The sequence below is a fragment of the Haliotis rufescens genome, unplaced genomic scaffold (assembly GCF_023055435.1).
Source record: "Haliotis rufescens isolate VD_foot unplaced genomic scaffold, xgHalRufe1.0.p SCAF_18, whole genome shotgun sequence".
Taxonomy (NCBI): domain Eukaryota; kingdom Metazoa; phylum Mollusca; class Gastropoda; order Lepetellida; family Haliotidae; genus Haliotis; species Haliotis rufescens.
The window spans coordinates 9,944,904-9,970,000 of record NW_025963868.1 but is presented as its reverse complement, the minus strand read 5'-3'; the positions used below and the strand labels follow the sequence as shown (position 1 = coordinate 9,970,000).

The window sequence follows — 25,097 nt, the reverse complement described above, 5'->3', positions numbered from 1 at the left end:
TCAATTATTTTTTGATATCTTTAAAACATTATTGATATCTTTAAACAAAATACCGATATCCTTAAAACAATTGAAGACATCTGTAATTCCGTAATAAATGTGAAAACGGCTTGCAATACGGGTCGCTTCGGCATTATTTCAGCCATATAGCGACGAGTAATCTCGTCAGCACAGATCTTGTATTGAGCTGTGATTGTTGAGAAGTCTGTTTGTAATCTTATGACCAGTTAAAGGATCTAAAACGCACCATGTAACGCAGGGTCACTCATGTAAAGCAAACCGATGATCCAGGATACGGCATTAGTGGCTTGTTAACAATTGACGCGCACCTGTATATTTGTTGCCATGGAGGTGATCACGTGACGTTGTACACTGTAATGGCGGATTATAGACATCGCAGAGGGAACAGTTGACATCAGACGAAAGATGGATTTACGCGTGTGTTTAGGAATTGTTTGCCTTCTTTCTTTGGCGTTTACATCCTCCGAAGCTAAATGGGTTGAAGGGAATTTACAGTCAAATAACGTAAGTAACTCAAGATCATGTTTCAGAACGAGTGTAAGTGCGACCCTTCGTGTATCATTGTCGTTAGAACTTAGAAGCGAATGCTATCACGAGTTGGAATGAGATGGTTTGTTTACCAAGTGTAATAGCAGACTATGTACTTACGTAGATGTCTACATGTCTGTGTCACATGTATGAAGAATAATCTATCAAATACATGCGGTTATGATTGCGAAATACATAGAAATTCTAACCATTAAGATGAAATATCTTACCTCACAATGTTGAAAGTTATGATCGACAACTCTGGCATACTGCCAATACGCCCTAGGCCAACTATTGATCATTAGTTGTGATAAATTCTTACATTTGATTTCATAAACCGATCAATGATATACATTTTGGATGAAAATAAGATCTCATTAAGTACAGTCCAGTTAAATTTCTACAAGGGCTGGGACGGATAACTCGGGTACCCGGGTCGGGTGGGTATTGAGTAGGACCAAGGTACCCACAGGACTACCCAGACATGTGGTTAGTCACGGGATGATATTGTTCAAGGGCAAAAATTATCTAGAACTCTATGGTTACGCTACAAGGGATAATTGTTCACATTTCTTTCTGACTTTGCACACATTCCTTCCGACTTTATATGTTTGCATAATGTTAAAACATCAGTCAACTTCAGTGTAGGGGAGACCGGGGTGCTTTGGGTCACGGGGTGCTTTCGGACACCCTCCAAAACTGCTATTTATAGGTGTACAATCACATAATTATTTACACTAAAGGAAGTGACATCATACACCGTAGCACTTTTTGTAGCAAGGGTGGAAGCAGCACCCTTTGACAGAAGTTTGGTAAGTTACATGTAATTTTTGCACTTCATTGTAAAATTCAGACCCCTATTGTTGAAGCTTTATAGGCCAAAGTGTTCCATCTTTCAGTTGATGTATGAGTTTTATTCAAAACAGTGATATCTTAAAAGTATTCTGCCATGAGATGAATTTCATTTTGTCATGGTTATGTCATGCAGCCATTAAAAAAATGCAAGGGTAGCGTCAGGGCGCATTGGGACACCGTGCCCGGGGCGCATTGGGACATGTCCCAATGCACCCCAAACATGTGATTCTAAATGACCAGCATGTAATCATTATTATGAATTCAAAATGTAATTAATTTGACATTTGCTTTGGATTTGTTTCTTGAACTTTGATGAAATATCAATGAAAGCTACTTTGCTAGTAGGTTCAATAACTGGTCTCCTTGGCCTTCAAGTGGAGCTTATTGAGCTGATAAACAGATATCTTCCGGTCAAAGAATTAGTTACATTCTGACGTTTAATTTGTTGTTTCTTTGTGAAGTTAGCGTCCTGAAAAAGAACTACCGTAGTCGACGTAATAAGTGCCCCGCTCTAATAAGCGCCCACGGCGATATTGTTTTTTTGTTGCTAATAATAATATATTGGCCAGTGAACAATCCTAATAAGCACCCCTTCCGATTGATCAATGTACACAAGACTTATATATTCGCGTATAATACGCACTCATGTGTTATATGCACACTTAATTATGGGCAATTAAATTCTGGAAAAATAGATCTGTCGTACATAAACATTTCAGGCTGTCAGCATAAACCACAGAATTTATCTTTTAACTCGTTTCTTTCACTAAAATAATACCCTAGTTGAGCCCCCTTTTTCTAATTTTGAGAGTGCCCTGGGCGCTTATTACGTCGAATACGGTAGTTATATACAGACAAGATCTATCCAAATTTCAAAGTTCTATCGCCATGTCTTTGTTAATGTCCCAATCCACTCCAGTATGTGTCCCAGTGCACCCCAGCCTGGAGTGCATTGGGACGAAAAAAATAATTTTTTTAAACACTGTGTTTCAGTTAACTTCATGTTTGTGAAATACATTTTTTGTTCAGTGTTGATTAGAAGTGTTGATTAGAAGAAGTGTCTATTTCTTTAGGAATCCATTTCATGTGGGATGTAGACTGGATAATACAAATTTTGTCCCAAAGCACCCCAGTCTCCCCTATGAATGACCAGATCGGTTTATACGTGTAGATCTATCAAAATTTATTAATTTGAATTAAATGTAAAAGTGTTGGGTTTTTTTCAAATTAGACTTGTTTTAATTTTAGAATTGATAGATTTAATACTAATAGTCATGATGATATAATTTGTGTAATTTATATATACAATTGTTTTTGATTAAGTATCTGTTTAGATCTATAACATTATTAATAATTTGAAATTTTACAATACAAAATGACGGATTAACTGCAGATTAACTAAGGTAAAGTAATTATGTAGGAATTGATAAATGGTTGAATGCTGAAAACTAACTTTTTTTTAAATACTTTCAAGACTCATTGTAAGCAATATGTTTTGCACATTTGCTTCAGTGTCAGTATTAGGATACCATATTCACCGTAATTAGCGCCCTGCTCTAATAAGCGCCCACTGCTAGTAAACAATCCTAATTAGCACCCCTTCAGATTGATTAATGTACACAAGACTTATTTATTTGCGTATAATACGCACTCATGTGTTATATGCATCCTTAATTATGGGCAATTAAATTCTGGAAATATATATCTGTCGTATATAAACATTTCAGGCTGTCAGCATAAACCACAAAAAGTTACGACCTTTCAACTCTGTTTTTTTTCACCAAAATAATATTCCATATTTCTAATTTTGAGAGGGCCTTGGGCGCTTATTACATAGAATACGGTATCCTCAAAACCTAAACTAGTAGAATCCTTGGGAATTTTGTCAAATTGTTATCAGTTATTAATTATTCACATATACTGATTGATTGGACATTACCATAGTCAGCGACCAGCTGCAGAAAGCATATGGTAAGCGCCATGGCAGTGACCATCTTCTAGATAAATCTGTAATCAGCATAAACCAAAAAGTTTATCTTTCAACACTGTGTTTTTTTAACCAAATCAATATTCTAATAAGAGCCCCCTATTTCTAATTTTGAGAGCGCCCTGGGCGCTTATTACGTCGTATACGATACACCTGGGCCCACTTGCACAAAGCGATCCTAGCGCTAAGATGATTGTAACTCCCATGCTTTAACATAGGCTTTAACACACACACACATGCATCATGTGCATGCACGTCGCTATATAAGTGCAATAATCTTGGACGCGACGTTAAACCCCATCAAACCTCACCTCACCTCACCTCACCTCACCTTATCTGTCATGACATGATAGTAACTAGAGTAATATGAAAGGATCGGGTGGTCCTTAAATTCTTTTGAGTCGTATATAAAACCTATTAGTTGGTTATTCTTGGTTATGAGGTATTGAACAGCCAATATTTTTACCCATTAATTAAGAAACCTTGTGAAGACGTTCGGCCATCACAAACCACATTATTGATAAATCTTGTCTCTGTACCCAGTATTTATCATCTTGCGCTGCAAATAATGATGATATTTTACCAAGGTCTTATAAAAAATATTTGTTCATAGTTAGGCCATGGCCTTAACAAGTTAATGTGAGAGACTGTGTTATTAAGTTGTCATTGTGTTATTAAGTTGTCATTGTGTTATTAAGTTGTCATTGTGTTATTAAGTTGTCATTGGAGTAGAATTTGTGCTACTTTTGTTAAACTTATGTCTAACTTTGTGTCAGTGCTCCAAAATGATGAATTTGTGGATACCGTATTTGACATAATAAGCGCCCTGGGCGCTCTCAAAATTAGAAATAGGGGGCTCTTGTCAGAATATCATTTTGGTGGAGTTGAAAGATAAATTTCGTGGTTTATGCTGACAGCCAGAAATGTTTATATACGACAGATATATTTTTCCATAATTTAATTGCCCATAATTAAGGGTGCATATAACATGCGAGTGTGTATTATACACGAATAAATAAGTCTTTTGTACATTGATCAATCGGAAGGGGTGCTAACTGGGATTGTTCACTAGCTCACTGACATACCATGCCCCAGTTTAACATGAATACCCCACTCAGACACAGTGTACTGACTCCGAGCCAACCAGTCCTTGTTTTGGCCCCTTAATGCCGAGCATCAGGCAGGATAACAACAAGTACCATCTTTTAACGTCTTTTGGTATGACACGGCCGGGGATCGAACCCGGACCTAGTGCTCTCCTAGCAGACGCACTAGACCACAGGAGCGGTCGATCAGGGCTAGACACGGCATCTAGTCCGAGACGATCAGGGCTAGACACGGCATCTAGTCCGAGACGATCAGGATTAGTTGAATATTATCAAAGGAGTCTAGCCTGCTTGAATGGCTGATTAGTTCTATAGCTAAAAATAAGTCCATCTAATAACACAATGAGAGCCACGTTCAGCTGGGAGACATGAGGAGTTGGGCACAGAATGCCCCACACAGTGCTCACATATTATAATTCACATTAGGTATTGATAGTTTTCTGTGGGTATTCAATATAGTTTAACTTCCTTGGACCCATGAAGATCCGGGGTAGAACAGGTCTTCAGCAACCCATGCTTGCCATAAAAGGTGACTATACTTGTTGTAAGAGGCGACTAACAGGAACAGGTGGGTGGTCAGGCTCGCTGACTTGGTTGATGCATGTCATCGTTTAAGGAATGGTCATTTTCTTTAGGGGAGGGGAGTAAAAATGGATAGGTTTAAGGTGGGGGTGGGGGGGAGGAGGATGAAAATATGTTACAGAATGGGAAGGGTCACAAAAATATATACAGACCGAAGACCAATCTCCTCCCCCCACCCTGCCACACACACCCCACCCACCCTATGCCAAATGACCAGACCTTATAGTGATTTAATGTGTGAATTTTATACAAATCCACAGGTTATTTTGCACTCGTACTATGTGGCGTTTGTTGGTGTGAAATCATTTCAATTTTTCTTTCATTTCAGAACTGGGAGTTCCTTGGCCGATTCTGTTTCCTGTCCTCCAAAGGCTCCCTTGTATACAGCTTCATGTACCCAGTGGTGAGAACACAACCGTTTCTTCTCTCCAAAATACTGCATCACAGGGTTTAAAATTCCATGCAGAGCTACAGAAAAAATACCCCCCCCCCCAAATATTAAAAACCCAATCACTTTCAATAAACTTGCATACAGAAATGCATGCATTAAATGAAAAACTCAAATGTATAAAAAAACAGAAGGCGTAAATACCAAATGAAGCTTTTTCAGCATGCGTACAACGAAGCTAATTTCCGAAAATTCCTTGCAGAGCTACAGATAAAATACCCCCCCCAAATATTTAAAACCCAATCACTTTCAATTAACTTGCATACAGAAACGCATGCATTAAATGAAAAACTCAAATGTATAAAAACAGAAAGAGTAAATACCCAATGAAGCTTTTTCAGCATGCATACAACGGAGCTAATTTCCGAAACACAATTATGAGCTAATTTATTTTCCAAATCAAGCCCATATATAGAACCGTTAAATGCATCTTAAACATTATGTCATTTTTTTTTAATCTCAAAATGTTGACTCATTTGGGGAAAAACCCAATTTAGTGATGAATAGATGAGTGAAAAAATATTGGTTACCCAATGAAAAATGTAATAACCACGTTAAAATAGAAACCTTTGAGTAAAATCTCAATTGCTCAAAAAGTTATCTGGAACTCTGATTCCATATATTTGTCATACACTATTGTCTGCTGTCTATCTATATCTTGGTTAATAGATTTGCAGAGCTTTGCGTTGAGTCTGATTTCAATGAATGATGCTGAAAATAGCCATCAAATCACCCCGTTCTTTCATGGTTTGATATCACAAGTTCTCGACTCAATTCTGTTTCGATAAAATGTATAAAGTTATCACTCATGCAAGGCCATAGATTTGAGTGAGAGGTGAGTTGGGTTTAACGCCGCTTTTAACAGTATTCCAGTCATATCACGGCGTGTCAGCTTAATGTATGGGGAAAGCCCGAAGTGATGCAGGTCTCAGACGTTTACCACTTTGGTGAAACCCACGAGCACGGGTATGGTGTTGACAAACCTGGAAACATAATTGGGACGAACCGGGATTCGAACCCATAATCATAGGTGTGATTAACTGCAGATTAACTGTTCAATGTTTTTCGCTATTCATATTTTAATTTTATTCATAATACACCAATCTTATAACAGAAAGTTTAAAAGGACTTCTTATTGTAAGTACAGTTGATTGAACTGGAACACATAATGTATTGGTATCACGACAACGATACACAGGCTGCCTGTCCTGTTTGACCCTGGTTTCAATTCATTCAGAATCAGTTTAACCATGTCCTGAATTTGGGGCGGTGGGGTGGCCTAGTGGTTAAAGCATTCACTCATCACACCGAAGACCCGGGTTCGATTCCCCACATGGGTACAATGTGTGAAGCTCATTTCTGGTGTCCCCCGCTGTGATAATGCTGGAGTATTGCTAAAAGCAGTGTAAAACCTCACTCACTCACTCACTGTCCCGAATTGTGCATTTTGAAACAATTGAATGTTAAATTGTAATTCTGGGTCGCTAGTCATTTGTACATACTTCCAGCAGTAGTAACTAACGGTTTTAGTCCACTACTCCTTATAATGATGACATATAGCAAAACCCTTAAAAATGGCAAATTTCTACTAGTCCTTATGATACCTTAACTATTGGGCCGTTTTGTAAGGACTACAGGACTAAAGTACTCACGGAAATGAAAAAAAACTGTTTTTTCTACCTCAGATCTTAAATAAATGCAGTTAATATACAAAATATGTAAATATTCAAACAACTAAATTAGTACTAATTGGGCCGTGGCACAAATACAGCGTATCAAATGTTTTAATGCCTTTTTACACATAACAGTGTGTAAAAATGTGAATAAAACAGACTATTGTGAAACAGGGCATAACCAGGTGTAAGTAGATCAAGGTGACCTATGACACCTTGACGACAGGTGAGAACAGGTGCATAATGCCTATAGTCTGTTTCTGCTATGTCAATTTGGACTTTATTATTGAATGTTGAAAGTGCCGACAAATTACCTCCTGTAAAGTACATTTTGTATTGTTCACTGAGATCAAACTAGCAAATCCAGACTAGTACTTTTCGAGTTGTTTTGTTATTTCGTATTTACAGCTACGTAACACTTTGTGTCGATTTTTAAATTGAGAAAAACAGGTTTTTTTCATTTCCGTGAGTACTTTAGTGCCAATTTCTAGCACTGACTTTATGATACAGCACACAGCAAGATAAGGAAAATCCTTACGATATATTTGCATACACAAAATTTATCATCGTACAGGTAGGAAAGTCATCGGTTGTAAGGGGTCAGGGTCCTCGAGATATCGTCTGAGGTTCTCAGTCCGCTGTGCAGAGTTGCGTCCCTTGGGTATGCCAGAAATCTATCATCTCGAGTTCAAACCCAGGTCATACCCATATTCATGAGTTTCACACGGTGGTTAACATCGGAGAATCTCTTTGTGTTTTCCTCCGCACATCACAACATAGATGGATGCTGTTCAAAGCGGTGTTAAACCCACCTCACTCAAACACGTCAGCTGTAGACTGTGTCTCACCCGTGAAGATTCGAGATAGAATAGGTCTTCAGCAACCAATGCTTGCCGTAAAAGGCGACTATGCTTGTCGTAAGAGGAGAAAGACAACAGGATTGGGTGGTCTGACTCATTGACTTGGTTGATGCATATCATCGTATCCCAATTGCGTGGGTCGATGCTCATGATATCAATCACTGGATTGTCTGGTTCGGACTCGATTATTTACAGACCGCCGTCATATAGCTGGAATATTGCTGAGTGCGGCGTTAAACAACAAACAAATTGCTTGAGTAATGCACTTCATAGTGACCACATAAATTCCCGCGAATCCTCCACGTTTTTACATACACAAACAAACGCGAACATTCTGAGTTCCTTACCATAATTCTCCTGAACACTCTATAAGTTTTATTTTACCCAGGTACATACATCAACTGTGAAAACACCATTGTCACATGGGTATTTATCAGGCTACTACAAAAATTTGAAATATTCCATGACCCGTGAAGAATAGGTCTCCAGCAACCCATGCTTGCTGTAAAAGGCGACTATGCTTGTCGTAAAAGGCGACTATCGGGATCGGGTGCTCAGGCTCGCTGACTTGGTTGACGTATGTCATCGTATCCCAATCGTGTGGGTCGATGCTCATGATGTCAATCATTGGATAGTTTGGTCCAGACTCAATTATTTTCAGACCACCGTCATATAGGGTATTTATCAGGCTACTAGGTGCAAGTGCTGATTAAATGTAGATGTGTACACGACAAGGACGCAATGCAAGTTGTTCATGAATCAATATTCATGTCAAATAAAAGATTTATGGGCAACGTTATTACGGCAGGAATATTTTACAAACTGGTGTTTATTTGTCAAACATTACCTCAGTGTTTGAAATAAGCGCCTGCCCGTAGTAGGTAGATCTCATTTTGGGCCCATATATCAAACTTGTATGGGTCCTTATGGTGAATTTATGTGTCGATTTTTTTGTCACAATAAGCTGCAGTTTAAAAAAAAATTATTTGAGAGTCTGAACAGGTTAGTCAGGGCCTGCAGCTTCTGGGACTGCCTCCGTAGTCTACTGGTAGAGCGTCCGCCCGGAGAGCGGAAGGTCCGGGGTTCGATCCCCAGCCGCGTCATACCAAAAGACGTTAAAAGATGGTACTTGTTGTTACCCTGTCTGGCGCTCGACCGTAAGGGGCTAAAACAAGGACTGGTCGGCTCGGAGTCATTATACTGTGTATGAGTGGGGTATTCATGTTAAACTGCGGCAATGGTATCTCAGTGAGCTAGCACTATAAATCGGCATCAGTCTGGACTAGTACAAGCAGCCACACAAACACACACACGTACATGCACGTCGCTATATAAGTGCAATAATCTTGGACGCGACGTTAAACCCCATTTCACCTCACCTCACCTCACCTCACCTCACCTCACCAGCAGCTTCTGAAGTCTGTGGGTCCAGAAGGCACCGGGCAATTTATTTTATTTCAAACACTGTCTGTAATTTATACACACTGTAGCATGATATATTTAGATCATGGCCTGATTTAGGTACATTTTGAATTTGATGGGGTTTTTTTCCAGTTTCCTCCCACTAAATTCAGCATTGTAGCTGAATATGTTCCTTTCTTGCCTTCCTGATTCACATTATCACAAACAACCATCTTGGGTTACATCAAAAAGTGCAACTCTGGCATTGTGTTTTGAAAGGAAAATAATTTAGAAAATAATTTAGAAAATAAACACACAACCAGAACCAATCTCATTAAAATCAGATCTTAGTTCTCGCTACCGCTAAACAAAGCTTTGTTTAGCGGTAGCGAGAACTAAGATCTGATTTTAATGAGATTGAACCAGAACCAAATTTAGTATGCTAAAATTTATGGCTGATTTGAGGTCAGTCAATAATGAGAAAATAGACTTTTGTATGTGTTTCTGTGATTTTGCTAGGAACATATGATATTGGGAAATGTTTGTGATTTTGTACAGGATTTCTGCCATATTAGGGTTGCGACCAGGTACGAAAACAGAACTCGAGTACCCGGCAGACAATACCCGAACCGGACTCGAGTACCCGTAGTTCAATGTTGTCCTACTTGTTTGTAATGCTTCTGCGAATAAAAGGTCATCAAACATCTATTGATCTATTCTAAGGTATTATGGGTTTTTTTATTAAATGCCTGCATGGCTTACCTAAAACATTTGAACGTTTGTCCGCTTTGTCGTCCTTTTCGAAGTGACTTATGAGTTACGAAAGGCGATTAGAGTTATCTCCCCTGAACGGGTACTTGAGTCCAGAAAATTGGACTCGAGTCCCAAGCTACCTGACCCGTTATCGGGTACTCGAGTACCCGTTGCAACCCTATGCCATATCTCTTCCAAATCAGAAAATAATGTAGGATATTTGGATGACATTCAGCTAATGAATCGATCTGAAACCTGGTGGTAAAGGTGCATATTTCATTTAATGACATTCTTCAAAATCAAATTCCGTTGTGAAAGTCTTTAAAGTCTGATGGAAATAAGGAAGAGAATTTATGGCTGTCAATTCTTTATTATGCATGTTATGAGGAACACAACATTTCGGAGTATATGCTTACTCCTTCATCAGGTGAATAAATGCCATGAGGCAGAGATTAATTAGCACTGATAGGTGTAAGAATGGACATACGTTGTGTTCCTCATAATAAAGAAGTTGACATCCATATATTCTCTTCCTTATGTGAATCACTTCTAAATGCCTTTCAAAGACCTCTGAAGCAAATGTTTTAATGGCTTGTTCCCATAACTGATATAAAGAAAAACCTTTAAGTTGCAAATATATCCAAAATGCATGACTACCCCTGAAGATCAGGGGTAGAATAGGTCTTCAGCAACCGATGCTTTCCGTAAAAGGCGACTTTGCTTGTCGTAAGAGGAAACTAACAGGATTGGGTGGTCAGTCTCGCCAATTTGGTTGATGCATGTCATCATATTGCAATTGCAAATATCGATGCATCATCTCAATCACTGGATTGTCTGGTCCAGGTTTGATTATTTGCGGTACAGACCGCCATCTTACAGCTGGAATATTGCTGAGTGTGAGTTAAACAACAAACAAACAAACAAACAAACAACAAGCCATTCAAGCATGACTGCAGGCTGACACTGTGACTTTGGATTCTCAAGTTGACCATTTCTTTGCTACGTAGGACGTAAAAGATCGTGCACACAGACATTAAGAAAGGCTTTATGTGTTTCCCTCTGTTGCAGGACTACGGAACACAGGAAATTTTACTTTACTATGACGCTGAATCCCAGTGGAGTGCAGTCTACAAAACGAGCAAGGTAAGGATCTCTTTGTTGGCTGGCTCGGGATCGGGCAGGCGGGCAGGCTCACTGACTTGGTTCATGAATGTTAGGGCCAGGACGAGTCCAAATTTACTACCCGGGTACCCACCACCCTATAACCCGACCCTACCCGGGTACCCACTGTTGGTCTCAGGGGATGTCTCAAAATGTCCGATTGGGAACATTTTTAGCATAGCCCTAGCAAAACGTATTTAGATACATGTATGAAACAATCTGGTCATTCATACACTGAAGTTGAATTAAGTCATATCCACCATAGGAAAAATCAGAAGGAAAGGGTGCATAGTCAGAAAGAAATGCGAACATTAGTGACTTGTAGTGTAACCATAGAGTTATAGATCATCTTTGTCATTAAACAATATATCACGTGACTAATCACGGGTCCGGGTAGTCCTGTGGGTACCCGGGTCCTACTCAGTACCCACCCGAACCGGGTACCCGAGTTACCCGTCCCAGCCCTAATGCATGTCATCATATCCCAATTGTGTAGATTGATGTTCACAATGTCAATAACTGGATTGTCTGGTCCAGACTTGATTATTTACAGACCGCGGCCATATAGCTGAAATATTGCAGAGTACGGCTTTAAATAACAAACAATTTATATGTGAGTACGACAAAATAATGGGGACAGCCATTATGCCATAAAATTCCAAACACAGTTGTGTTTACTCCATACAAGTAGATTTCAGCCGTCTACCCGTTGCAGAACAAGTCAAATGTCTATTGATTTTAACCCCCAAATGTCAAGCTTGCCGTGATGATATTACACCCTTTATCTAAAATCTGGATAATATTGGCAATGTCCTTGGTAACAGTGGCTTGCAACCAGTCTCAATTTCTCTGTTAAAACATGGAAATGATTTAACATCTGACCCAGGAATAGGGTTATCATGTAACCAATCATAGTCTGGTGGGACAGATGTGTCCTCGTTGTTAAAAGACCAGTCCACAGGAATGTTCTATCATTATTTTAACGTAGTAGGCCATATTGCTTTTGCTGTTTACAGACTTCTGAAACAGATGGTCTCAGAGACTGGAATTAAATGTTCAATCATTATTTTAACAAAATAGGCCATAATTTTGTTTTTGCTTTTTACACACTTGCGAGGCATATGATTTCAGAGACTGGGATTAAATAATTTGTGTTTTGTTTAGGTAAAAGGTTAAGGATTCATTCACCCAAAATTTAACAAAATTCGAATAAGCAGGCTCCGATAAGATAACAGCCCTTAATTCATCCTGCCATATTAAACTAATTTCACTAATGAAAAATATTTTTGAAGGGGGTCAGTACGTCAGTACCAACCCTTTGTCTTTTTCTGCAGGTTTTCAGCAACCCGTGCTTGCTGTAAGAGGTTAAAGCAACTTGTCTCCCCCCTTGAAGATCCGGGGTAAAATAGGTCTTCAGCAACCCATGCTTGCTGTAAAAGGCGACTCTGCTTGTCGTTAGAGGCGACTAACATGATCGGGTGGTCAGGCTCGCTGACTTGGTTGAAGCATGTCATCGATCCCAATTGCGTGGATTGATGCTCATGATATCAATCACTGGATTGTCTGGTCCAGACTCCATTATTTACAGACTGCCGTCATATGGCTGGAATGTTGCTGAGTGCGGCGTGAAACAACAAACAAACCAACTTTTTCTGCATCTCTCCAGACTCTTGGCTTGGAGTTAGGATTTCATAGTATTACAGGTATACAAACAAAACCTGTTACAATAATGTTTCTGTGTTCCGGTATATTGGTTAAAAAATATAGGTTTTGTTATTATTTGTATCGTTTAACCTAAAATCTGCAGAAATTCATTCACAAATGATGTTTCCTTTCGAAATTGATGGACAAAATGGTGGAAACACCATTTGGTTTTTTCATCACATTGTTATCTCCCTTGTATCCATGACTACAAAATGGTGGCATCTGTCCATGAGTAATATTTACTTCAGTACATGGAAAATAGGATCTGCATCTTCAAGCAGTGTCAATCTCTGTCAAACACTTTAGCTCCCAAATAACTCTTAAATGTATCCCAATACAGGTACCTGTATCACAGACCCGTGAAGATCTGAGGTAAAATAGGTCTTCAGCAACCCCTGCTTGCCGTAAAAGGCGACTGAGCTTGTCGTAAAAAGCGACTAACGGGATCGGGTGGTCAGGCTTGCTGACTTGGTTGATGCATGTCATCGATCCCAATTGCGTGGATCGTTGCTCATGATGTCAATCACTGGATTGTCTGGTCCAGACTCAATTATTTACAGACCGCCGTCATATAGCTGGAATATTGCTGAGTGCGGCGTTAAACAACAAGCCAACCAACCTGTATCACAAGATATTGCAATACAATCTTTTTGACAATACACAGCCCTGCTATGAGTTCAAGGTGATTGTTATACTTTCATTGGCAGTATTTCTTTTAAAATCTTACAATAAACACTACAAAGATTTAGCTACTAGTATATAAAACATGCACCATTGCATCCTATTATTGACAAATGCAACCTAATATTTATGTCTACATGCAGCAAGCACATGTGGAGCCAAATTCAAAATTGTGTACGACTAACCCTTACTTGTCCACACAACAAGAAGCTTTGAACACATGCGGTACCTCTAAGCTTTATGGGGGGCATGGGTGGCCCAGTCGTCTAAGGCGCAGTGAATCGCTGTGCAGAGTTGCGTCCCTTGGGCACGCCAGAAACCTAGGATTGTGGGTTCGATTCTCGGTTCACCCCGATTATGTTTCTAGGTTTGTCAGCTTCATACCCGTGCTTGTGGGTTTCACCGAAGTGGTAAACATCTGAGGCCTGCATCACTTCAGGCTTTCCTCCCACATTAAGCTGACACGTCGTGATATCACTGGAATACTGTTAAAAACAGCGTTAAACCCAACTCACTCACTCTAAGCTTTATGTCCCATACTACATTACTGGACCCTGTGGAATGTGCGTCATGACATAGTTGTCAGAGATCCGAGATTGTACTTTTGTAGGCTAGTTTATGCGTCTGTAAGCTTCTCTGAAGCTCTTATCATGTCTGGAGTGAGTGAGTGAGTGAGTTGGGTTTAACACCGCTTTTAACAGAATCCAGTTTCATTTACATGGAAGCCTCAGTGGCTGAGTGGGTTAGATCGCTGACTTTGTGTGCTGGCGATTAGGTGCCTCACTCTGGCGGTGTGGGTTCAAATCCGGATTGGACTCAAACCAAAAAGGTACTAGAATCTGTACTTTACTAAGAAAGTGTTGTCCCAAATATGATATTTGTTACAGCAGGTGCAACTAGCTTTTTATGTCAGCTCGCACCCGGTGTGAGTTGAAAGGACAGGACGTCGTCCAATCGAAAGCTTTGTCAACAATAGCCGATAATCCCCGAGCTTACTAGGTACTGCTCTCCTTATTCCATTTCTGCTCCAGTGACCACACCGGTCTAGGCTTATCACGTGACCAGACTTTACTTTTGTGTGTTAAAAAAGCCACGCACTCTGAGGTGAGGTGAAATGGGGTTTAACGTCACGTCCAAGATTATTGCACTTATATAGCGACGTGCATGCACGTGTTTGCGTGGCTGCTTGTACTAGTCCAGACTGATGCCGATTTATAGTGCTAGCTCACTGAGATACCATGCCACAGTTTAACATGAATACCCCACTCAGACACAGTATACTGACTCCAAGCCGACCAGTCCTTGTTTTAGCCCCTTTATGCCGAGCGCCAGACGGGGTAACAACAAGTACCATCTTTTAACGTCTTTTGGTATGACGCGGCCGGGAATCGAACCCCGGACCTTCCGCTCTCCGGGCGGATGCTCTACCACAAGACCACGGAGGCGGCCCCACGCACTCTGAAATAAGAACAGATTGGCCCAATGCAAGCCCACTCGCAATTTTTGCATTAATTCACGCTCGCGTTAATTTCAAGATTTACAGTATTGTTTTGCATAATTATATAGACATACTACTACGACTGTGACAGTGAGCATCAAAGTGACCATTTCATTAGCTCTCTGTAGTGCTTCGATGACAGGACTTGAAGGACAAATATGCAAATGGAAATAGTTTTTCATGTTTTAGGATATTTTCATGACATGTTTATCAAAATGTGTAAACTCGTCCTAAATGAAACAGATGAAAACATGCATGGACTGTGTAGGCAAGTGATTGTCTAAGATTTGATAAAAACTGGCTTCTGATCTAATCCAGCTGGCAATTGGTATTTTTTACCACAGCAATAAGAAAAGCACACAAGCTCCCTTTCAATTTGCTTCTATTAAAAAACAAGATTGAAGCTAGTTTACTCTGCACATCACTTGCGTTGTTGGCTTCACTGTGCGGAGCTCTTTTGTTTTGGTTTGAGAACTAATCGGGCATAATCACACTTGGAAGTTTTTTCATGCATGATTTAAGAACACACAGAACCGTTTATGTACTACCGGTAGTTGTCCCTTTAAGTTAAGTTTTAGTCTAAAATCGACCCTGCTTAATACTAGCAAGAAGTGTTCAGTGCCTTTAGTAATGAAACCTCTTGGTCATAATCTATTGACCTCTACCACTTCCAAAGTACCTGTTGACCTATGAAGCAAATCATTATTGTATTGTCACCACGGCAACACATCAGTCATCCATTGTTGTGAGAGTAACTGTTGGTTGGCATTGTTGAGTTTGTTCTGAGTGCAAACAGGTTCCGTTCATCACCATCAAAGGAAGCGATTGCGGAATGTCATCATGAATATTTATTGCAATTTAATTTTTGTACACAAGTCATTTCTTTACTGTTCGCTGAATGAAATATGGAGCTCTAGTGGGTAGAATGGTTTGGTTTGTTTTTTTGTTCATTCTAAATGCTATATACATTAGGGCTCTTAAGATTCACTATTATATATTGGACAATTTTAACAAAACAGATCAGAAAATATGTTCATTTTGGAGAGTAAATGTAATTAGAAAGAACTGTGTCGAAGTGCTATCCCTGATATAGCCTACAGGCACTCAAATATTAGAGGAATCATTTTAGCCTGACTAACCACATTGCTGAAAAAATGAAAATCTTGCTCTATGTGTAAACATTAGGATTATTTTCGGACAATTTTTGTCACCACTAGTCCTGAGCCCGAGTCTAGTAAAATTCTGTTCGGTCTAGTAAACCCTGTTCAGAGCTCCAGATAAGCTTTTGGTGTTGTCGGTATTTTACCCATGCGTTTTATAATCATTGGGTATCAGTAATTCTATCCGGGTATTCAAATTTCTGTTACCCACTAGTTTTTACACATGTGGGTATTTAAGTTAAATATTTAAAAACACTATTCATCCAGTCCCTGCAAACTGGTGTTGTGTGGGTTCGAGAGCTTTATCGGACTCAAAAATACCACGATACTTCACAAGAAAGTGTGATGCAAATGATCATGATGTAACTGTCATCGTGGAGTTTGGCAAGGTTGACGGAATGCCCGTTTATAATTTCAAAATAAGTTGCTGATTTGCTAATCGAATACGCAGGGTTACTTCACAATATTTTGATGATACGCACAAGTTTTATTTTTGTAGCGTATCTGTAATGTTCGTTGCGTATTTGATACGCTTGGATTTTATTTTACTGTGTTTTTCTGCATTTCTGATGCGTATTTCACGCAGATACGCAGCTTATCTGAAGCTCTGCCTGTTAATAAAAATCCAAAATGACGCTTGGAGACATATTCGGGCTAGAGGTCTCATATTTTTTTAGCCCAGACTGCTGGAGTCCTTGTGATTGTTTATTTTCAATTTTCTTCATTTCAGAACTGCTCTTCAAAAGTGTCTGTATTGAAGCCAGAAAACCATCAAATTATTGCCTTGAACACTAGCAGCACCCTGACATCCCGGTACTCAGGGTGTCGCTTCGCCCAGCGTGATGGCAAGAACTGGTACAACTGCACTGGGAGTCGAACCTTCAGGTCTATGCGGGAGCGATGGTGGTACGTCGCCGTGGCACGATGTGGGAAGTCCCAAGGAAATGTAAGTGGAACAGTGTTCATCGGTCGCCATGTTACACCAAACTATTTTTAATCCTTGTCTACCCCGTCCTTTCTTACCAGGAAACATCCAGGGTTGAACTTGTCTTCAGAAACCCATGATTGTCGTAAGAGGCGACCAACCTGTTTGGGTGGTCAGGCTTGTCTTGGTTGATGCATGTCATCGCATAGATTGATACTCATGACAATCACTGGATAGTCTGGTCCAAATTCGGTTATTTACAGATTATTGTTTGCTGAGTGTGGCATTAAAGAACAAACAAAAAAATAACAAATATTTTACAGATTTTTTGTTAAAAAAATCCCTGAAGGATGGAGAAAAAGGTCAAAATCAATTTTAGAAATAGAATCAGACTAAGTTTGTTACCATGGTTACTGTCTAGCTCCTATGAAAAGTACTTACCGATGTAATATACTCATCTGTCTTTTCGATTCCCGACATGGGTACAATGTGTGAAAGCCCATTTCTGGGGCCCCCTGCCGTGATATTGCTGGAATATTGCTAAAAGCGGCGTAAAACCATACTCACTCACTCACTCATCTGTCTTTTAGGGGGGATTGTTGTCTTTTCAAGTCAGGTATAGTCTCTGTGAGAACACATGGGCGGAAACAGGCAAAGTCACAATTTTTGTGTAACCGTTAACCTTGAGTCAGTGAGTAGGGTTTTACGCCACTTTTAGCAATGTTCCAGCAATATCACGGCAGGGGACACAAGAAATGGGCTTCACACATTGTACCCATGTCGGGAATCGAACCCGGGTCTTCGCCGTGAAAAGCGAATGCTTTAACCGCTAGGCTACCCACCACCCCTGACAAATAGAGACCGGACACTATTATACCATGTTTGGGATATTTTGGTTGTCAGGTGGATCTGTAAAAGTAGTTTGGTGTTTGCAGCAGTGTGGGCATGGTTGCAAATATTCAAAAGATATCTGATATCTCAAACATGACAAAGACAGTGTTAGCACTGAACTTGTCAACATGCTTCACTTTCTAGGTGTGTACTTTGGCAGTGAGCAGTGTTTAGCTATCACCAGACCCGTGAAGATTGGGGTTAGATAGGTCATCAGCAACCCATGCTTGCCGTAAAAGGTGACCATGCTTGTCGTGAGAGGCGACTAACGGGATTTGGTGGTAAGGCTCGCTGACTTGGTTGATGCATGTCATCATATCCCAATTGCGTGGATCGATGCTCATGATGTCAATCTCTGGATTGTGTGGTCCAGACTTGATTATTAACAAACAAATTTGGCATTAAGGGTTGTTTGGCTACGACCAAGTAACCTCCATTGCTGACATCTGTTTGACAACTAGTTTAGACTGTTGTCCGTTTGGCGACCATGATTTATCATGTAATTGCCCAACAGCTATCTCATGTACCGGGTATACATCCCAGGAAGTTGAGAATGAAATTAGAGTTTGATGTATTGTTTCATTCCTAGTTGTTTGGATTTAATATTTTCAAGTTATGTGATTTGAACATGTCACATTAGCTGAAAAGAATGATTAATGATAAAAGTTATGTGCAACATCCCAGTGGTATGATATATTTCTTTCAGAGATTTTGTTTGTTTGTACAGAGCTCCAGATAACTTTTTGAGCAATTGAGTTTTTACTAAAAAGGTTTCTATTTTAGTTGGGTTCTTACATTTTTCATTGGGTAACCAATATTTTTTCACTCATCTATTCATCACTCTATTTGGTTTTTCCCCAAATGAGTAAGTATTTTGAGATTATAAAAAAATGAAATAATGTTTTAGATGCATATAACTGTGCATTTTGAGATTATAAAAAAATGAAATGATGTTTTAGATGAATATAACTGTGCATTTTGAGATTATAAAAAAATGAAATGATGTTTTAGATGCATATAACTGTGCATTTTGACATGTTTGAGATTATAAAAAAATGAAATGATGTTTTAGATGCATATAACTGTGCATTTTGACATGTTTGAGATTATAAAAAAATGAAATGATGTTTTAAATGTATATAATGGTTCTAAATATAGGTTTGACACGGAAAGTAAGTTAGCTCGTAATTGTGTTTTTGAAATTAGCTCCTTTGTACGCATGCTTTTTATGTGTGCTGTTTTTAAAGAATTCAGTTTTCCATTTATTGCAGGCGTTTCTGAATGTAAGCTGATTGAAAGTAATTGGGTTTTGAATATTTTTTAGGGGTATGTTACGCAAATACGCAGCTTATCTGTAGTTCTGTTTGTAGGTAGATCTGTGAAATAAGTTTATCCCTTTTAATTGCCCCACAGATGGAAGACTTGAATTGACATTTGTAATGTGCATCGTATCCATGTTAAACTAGACCTGTGAAGATTCAAGGTAGAACAGGTCTTCAGCAACCCATGCTTGCTGTAAAAGGTGACTAAGCTTGTCGTAAGAGGCGACTAATAGGATTGGGTGGTCAGGCTCGCTGACTTAGTTGATGCATGTCATCGATCCCAATTGCGTGGATCGATGCTCATGATATTCATCACTGGATTGTCTTGTCCAGACTCGATTTTTTACAGACCGCCGTCATATAGCTGGAATATTGCTGAGTGCGGCGTTAAACAACAAACCAACCATGTTAAACTGTGGCATGGTATCTCATGGTTTTGGCAATATCAAACCAACATAAATTTGGGGTAATACAAGCAGCCACACACGCACATGCACACACACGCACATGCACATGCACACACACGCACATGCACACTCACGTGTATACATGTTGCTATAAGTGCAGTAAACTTGAGTGTAACATTAAACTCCATTTCGCCTCCCATCACAAAGTAATTCTGTTCACATTATTTATGGGACTGTCGGGATTCAGTCACTGCCGACATTCTTAGTTTATATATTCACAATTAAAACTAAATGGATTTAAAAATCACGTTCAAATTTATTTATTTATTTTTTTCACCCTGCAAGGCTGTAAGATACGTAAGTAACTTGACAGTAACTGTTGTTTTTCTTCCTCATTTTCTATGCTGTTATTATTTACACGGATAAAAAACATTATTTTGCACATCGTACTTCTGCACACACTGTTGTAGATTGTCATGTGCATTGTGCCCTCGCTTGGGGGCTTCATCAAAGTGTTGGGGGCACGGGTGGCCCAGTCGTCTAAGGCGCCGCAATGCGCTGTGCGGAGTTGTGTCTCTTGGGCACACCAGAAACCTATGATTGTGGGTTTGGATCCCGGTTCGCCCCAATTATGTTTCTAGGTTTGTCGGTACCGTAACCATACTCGGGGGTTACACCAAAGTGGTAAACGTCTGAGACCTGCATCACTTCGGGCTTTCCTCCCACATTAAGCTGACACGCAGTGATATAACTGGGATACTGTTAAAAGCGGCGTTAAACCCCACTCACTCACTCATGAAAGTGGTAAATAGCAAAGACCTGCATCACTTCAGGCTGACCTCCCACATTAAGCTGACACGCCGTGATATAACTGGAATACTGTTACATTAGAGTTACGCACATCTCATTCATTGGGCTGTAAGGATATGATTTATGACAATGTCCAGTGTTAGAAATTGGCACTACTCCTGTAGTCCTTGCCTAACTGCCCAATAGTTATCATAAGGACTGGTAGAAATTTGCCCTTTTTAAGGGTTTTGCTATAAGTTATCATTACCTGGACTAGTGGACCTGAGTTTCTATCACTGAATGTCAACATATCTCAATAATGAGGTCATGGTACACAATATTATGATACTCGTATCGTGGTCCGGTGCATTGGGATGCAATCAACAGCCGATGAACCGTTATGTCTCTTCTCACTCAACACCTGACGGAATAATGCACAGCTTTTGATGTGAATGCTACTTCTTTATATATAGGCGTCTATGTTTTTTCAGTTAGTTCACAGATCCCTCGACTTAAAATTCGGAGAAAATGGGAAAAATAACAATAAAAATAATTGTTTAATACCGGTGATATTTTATCACTGCTGACACAACCAAAGAAAAAGAAGCTAAAATACAATTCTAGAATCTTGCAATGCCGTAATGACACGACTTTGTTATCCACATGTTTCTCACTCCTCTTTGTATTTCAAAATGCAATTCAGAGTAATATGCAGTACAGAGAGAATATATGTTGTACCTTTTTAATATTAAGTCACAGTTTGAAAGAACAAGTTCCATTGTTACACTTTTAAATGGCAGATACAGATATATGTTATGTGAGAATTACACACACACACACGCACAAAAAAAATCACACACACACACACACACACACACACACACACACACACACACACACACACAAAATCTCACACACACACACAATCTCTCTCACACACACACACAATCACACAATCACACACGCACGCACACACACACACTCACACACACACAAACGCACACAAACACATATACCCCTAGCTGAATAGATTATTTTGGGGGGGAAATCTGTAAACCAACTAATTAAAAAAACAACTTTATGGCATGAGCTCCTTACCTGTTGATATGAGCATCCATACTACTCAAAAGAAGTTAAAAAACGCCCGATTTTTTTATATGACTATAGTCTACCTGTCATGGCCATTGCAACACACAACCTTCCACTTATGGGTGTTCCTTAACTTGTTTTGAGTAGCATATGTTTTTCAACTATAAGTCGGGGCGGTCGGGTAGCCTAGTGGTTAAAGCGTTGGCTCGTCACACCGAAGACCCGGGTTCAATTCCCGACATGGGTACAATGTGTGAAGCCCATTTCTGGTGTCCCCCGCCGTGATATTGCTGGAATATTGCTAAAAGCGGCGTAAAACCATACTCACTCACTCACTCAACTATAAGTGTCTTCATTATACCGCAGCAAAGCATTTTTCCAGCTCTCCTGACCGAAAGTCAACTGAGCTAATATATAAGCAGGCATAACACATGTTATGTTTGGGATAACAGTTTCTTAGTAAAGTAGAGATTCTCGTACTTTTTATGGTTGAGTCCTATCCAGGATTCGAGGCACCTAATCGCCAGCACACAAATTCAGCGATCTAACCCACGCAGCCACCGATGCTTCCACGAAAATGAAACTTCGACAACTGGTAGTTTAGATCACTAGCTGGTATCATGAATTTATCCAAGTTGAAACATAGATGTGTGAACATTACAGCGATCTAACCCACTCAGAATCTGTACTTTACTAAGAAAGTGAAGTCCCAAATATAACATTTCTTACATTTGACAAATTTCTAAATGTCATTGTGCGTTCATAAGCAGGGCATGTTGTGCATTGTCCACCAGTCTGTCGTAAACGTTTTACATTTTCAACTCCTCTGATAACAACCTGAAGCCTGGGAAGCTGTGTGTTTTAAGGATGATCCCGTCTCTCGTAGATACGGTGTCACTAAGGTTTTCTCACAGTGGATTTACCGGTGAAGATCCGGGTAAGAATTGATCTTCAGCAACCCATGCTTGTCGTAAGAGGTGACCATGCTTGTCATAAGAGGCGACAAATGGGATCGGGTGGTCAGGCTCGCTGACTTGGTCATTGTATCCCAATTGCATAGATCGATGCTCATGATGTCGATCACTAGATTGCCTGGTCCAAACTTGATAATATATGTGCCCCAACCCACAAACTGCTGGATTCTGTTATTTACATGCAGCCATCCTATAACTTGAATATTGCTTCAACAAGCAAACAAACAGACAGACAAACAAACAAACAAACAAGCCCCATAAGAGCAAACCTTATAGAAAGGCATGTCTGGTCTCTTCACTCAAGACTTCCTGGTAGAGGTATGAAATACAACATTATTGTTCTTTGATGGAGGGTTTTTATGACCTCCTTGAGGGTGTCGTATACCTACATAGATACATATCAGTCACCGAAACCTTGGTTTGTGCAGAGCACGCTGATAGCAACACCCTCCATACAATACCCCTGACACTGTCAATACATCACAGGCTTGTGTACACTACTTACCTGTATAGTGTATACAAGCACGTGAAGTATTGACAGTATGTGTGTGACAGGGATTTATTTGAGGGTCACACCTGTGAATAATATTCAGGGATCTGCCCATCCAACTAATGTAAACCATGCAATATGAAAGTGTGAAGTATTGACAGTATATGTGTGACAGGGATTTATTTGAGGGTCACACCTGTGAATAATATTCAGGTCAGGTCAGGTGAAATTTGGTTTAACATCACGTCCAAGATCATTGCACTTATATAGCGACGTGCATGCACGTGTGTGTGTGTGTGTGGCTGCTTGTACTAGTCCAGACTGATGCCGATTTATAGTGCTAGCCCGCTGAGATACCATGCCGCAGTTTAACATGAATACCCCACTCAGACACAGTATACTGACTCCGAGCCAACCACTCCTTGTTTTAGCCTTTTAATGTCGAGCGCCAGACAGGGTAACAACAAGTACCATCTTTTAACTTCTTTTGGTATGACGCGGCCGGGGATCGAACCCCGGACCTTCCGTTCTCCAGGTGGACGCTCTACCACAAGACCACGGAGGCGGTCAATATTATTCAGGGATCTGCCCATCCAACTAATGTGAACCATGCAGTATGAAAGTGTGGTGAGATTGTTTGTTTGTTGGTTTGTTGTTTAACGCCGCACTCAGCAATATTCCAGCTATATGACGGCGGTCTGTAAATAATCGAGTCTGGACCAGACAATCCAGTGATTGACATCATGAGCATCGATCCGCGCAATTGGGATCGGTGACATGCATCAACCAAGTCAGCGAGTCTGACCACCCGATCCCGTTAGTCGCCTCTTTCGACAAGCATAGTCGCCTTTTACTATGGCAAGCATGGGTTGCTGAAGACCTATTCTACCCCGGAATCTTCACGGGTCTGTGGTGAGATTACTTGTTATTTACGTGTCTGTATAACGTGTAGAATTGTCACTTTATACAACATGACCATGATGACAGTTAACACAGTTACAGGGGTTTCAGGTATTTTGTACTGAAGTGATATTTTACCAAAAGGAAATATTTACATTATTATTTAATGTGCTTCAAATAAAACCCCTGTGAATGTATGTCCTATCTCAAATAAAACCTGCACGACCATTGCCCAATTTCAAATGAAAACTCCTGCAATGATATGTCCTATCGCAAATGAAACCTGCATGACCATTGCCCTATCTCAAATGAAACCCCTGCAATCACATGTCCTATCTCAAATGAAACCCCTGCAATCACATGTCCTATCTCAAATGAAACCCCTGCAATCACATGTCCTGTCTCAAATGAAACCTGCACAAACATATGTCCTATCCCAATTGAAACCTGCACGAACACATGTCCAATCTCAAATGAAACCTGCAGGACCATTGCCCTATTTCAAATGAAACGCTGTGATTGTATGTCCTATCTGAAATGAAACCTGCACGACCATTGCCCTATCTCAAATGAAACCTGCACGAACACATGTCCTATCTCAAATGAAACCTGCACAACCATTGCCCTATTTCAAATGAAACGCTGTGATCGTATGTCCTATCTGAAATGAAACCTGCACGAACACATGTCCTATCTCAAATGAAACTGGTGGTAACATAATTCTCTCTCAGACTCTGTCTGACCTTCTTGGAAAGGAAGTTTACCTTTTAAACATCTAGGTTTGGCTCCTAATGTATTCATAAATATAACAAATTTAGACTGCTGATGAATGTACTGAATGGATAGTATAATTTGTATTAATACTCATAGTGTCTTATCAATCTCAATGAAA

The 25,097-nt window shown here is 39.9% G+C and overlaps 1 protein-coding gene across 2 annotated transcripts in view; it reads left to right on the top strand.

Moving 5' to 3' along the window:
- Positions 1–339: 339 nt before the first annotated feature.
- The window catches only part of LOC124120183 (transmembrane protein 145-like), a 45,544-nt gene continuing 20,786 nt past the window's right edge, over positions 340–25,097 (top strand). Inside the window, exons 1-5 of one of the 2 annotated variants that reach the window (XM_046482934.2) lie at positions 340–525; positions 5,408–5,482; positions 11,283–11,357; positions 17,149–17,364; positions 20,309–20,320. In XM_046482934.2, the coding sequence (XP_046338890.1) occupies positions 427–525; positions 5,408–5,482; positions 11,283–11,357; positions 17,149–17,364; positions 20,309–20,320 (477 nt within the window). In that variant the 5' untranslated portion in view covers positions 340–426. The remainder of the gene's footprint in view (positions 526–5,407; positions 5,483–11,282; positions 11,358–17,148; positions 17,365–20,308; positions 20,321–25,097) is intronic. The other variant, XM_046482935.2, reaches the window with a different exon arrangement.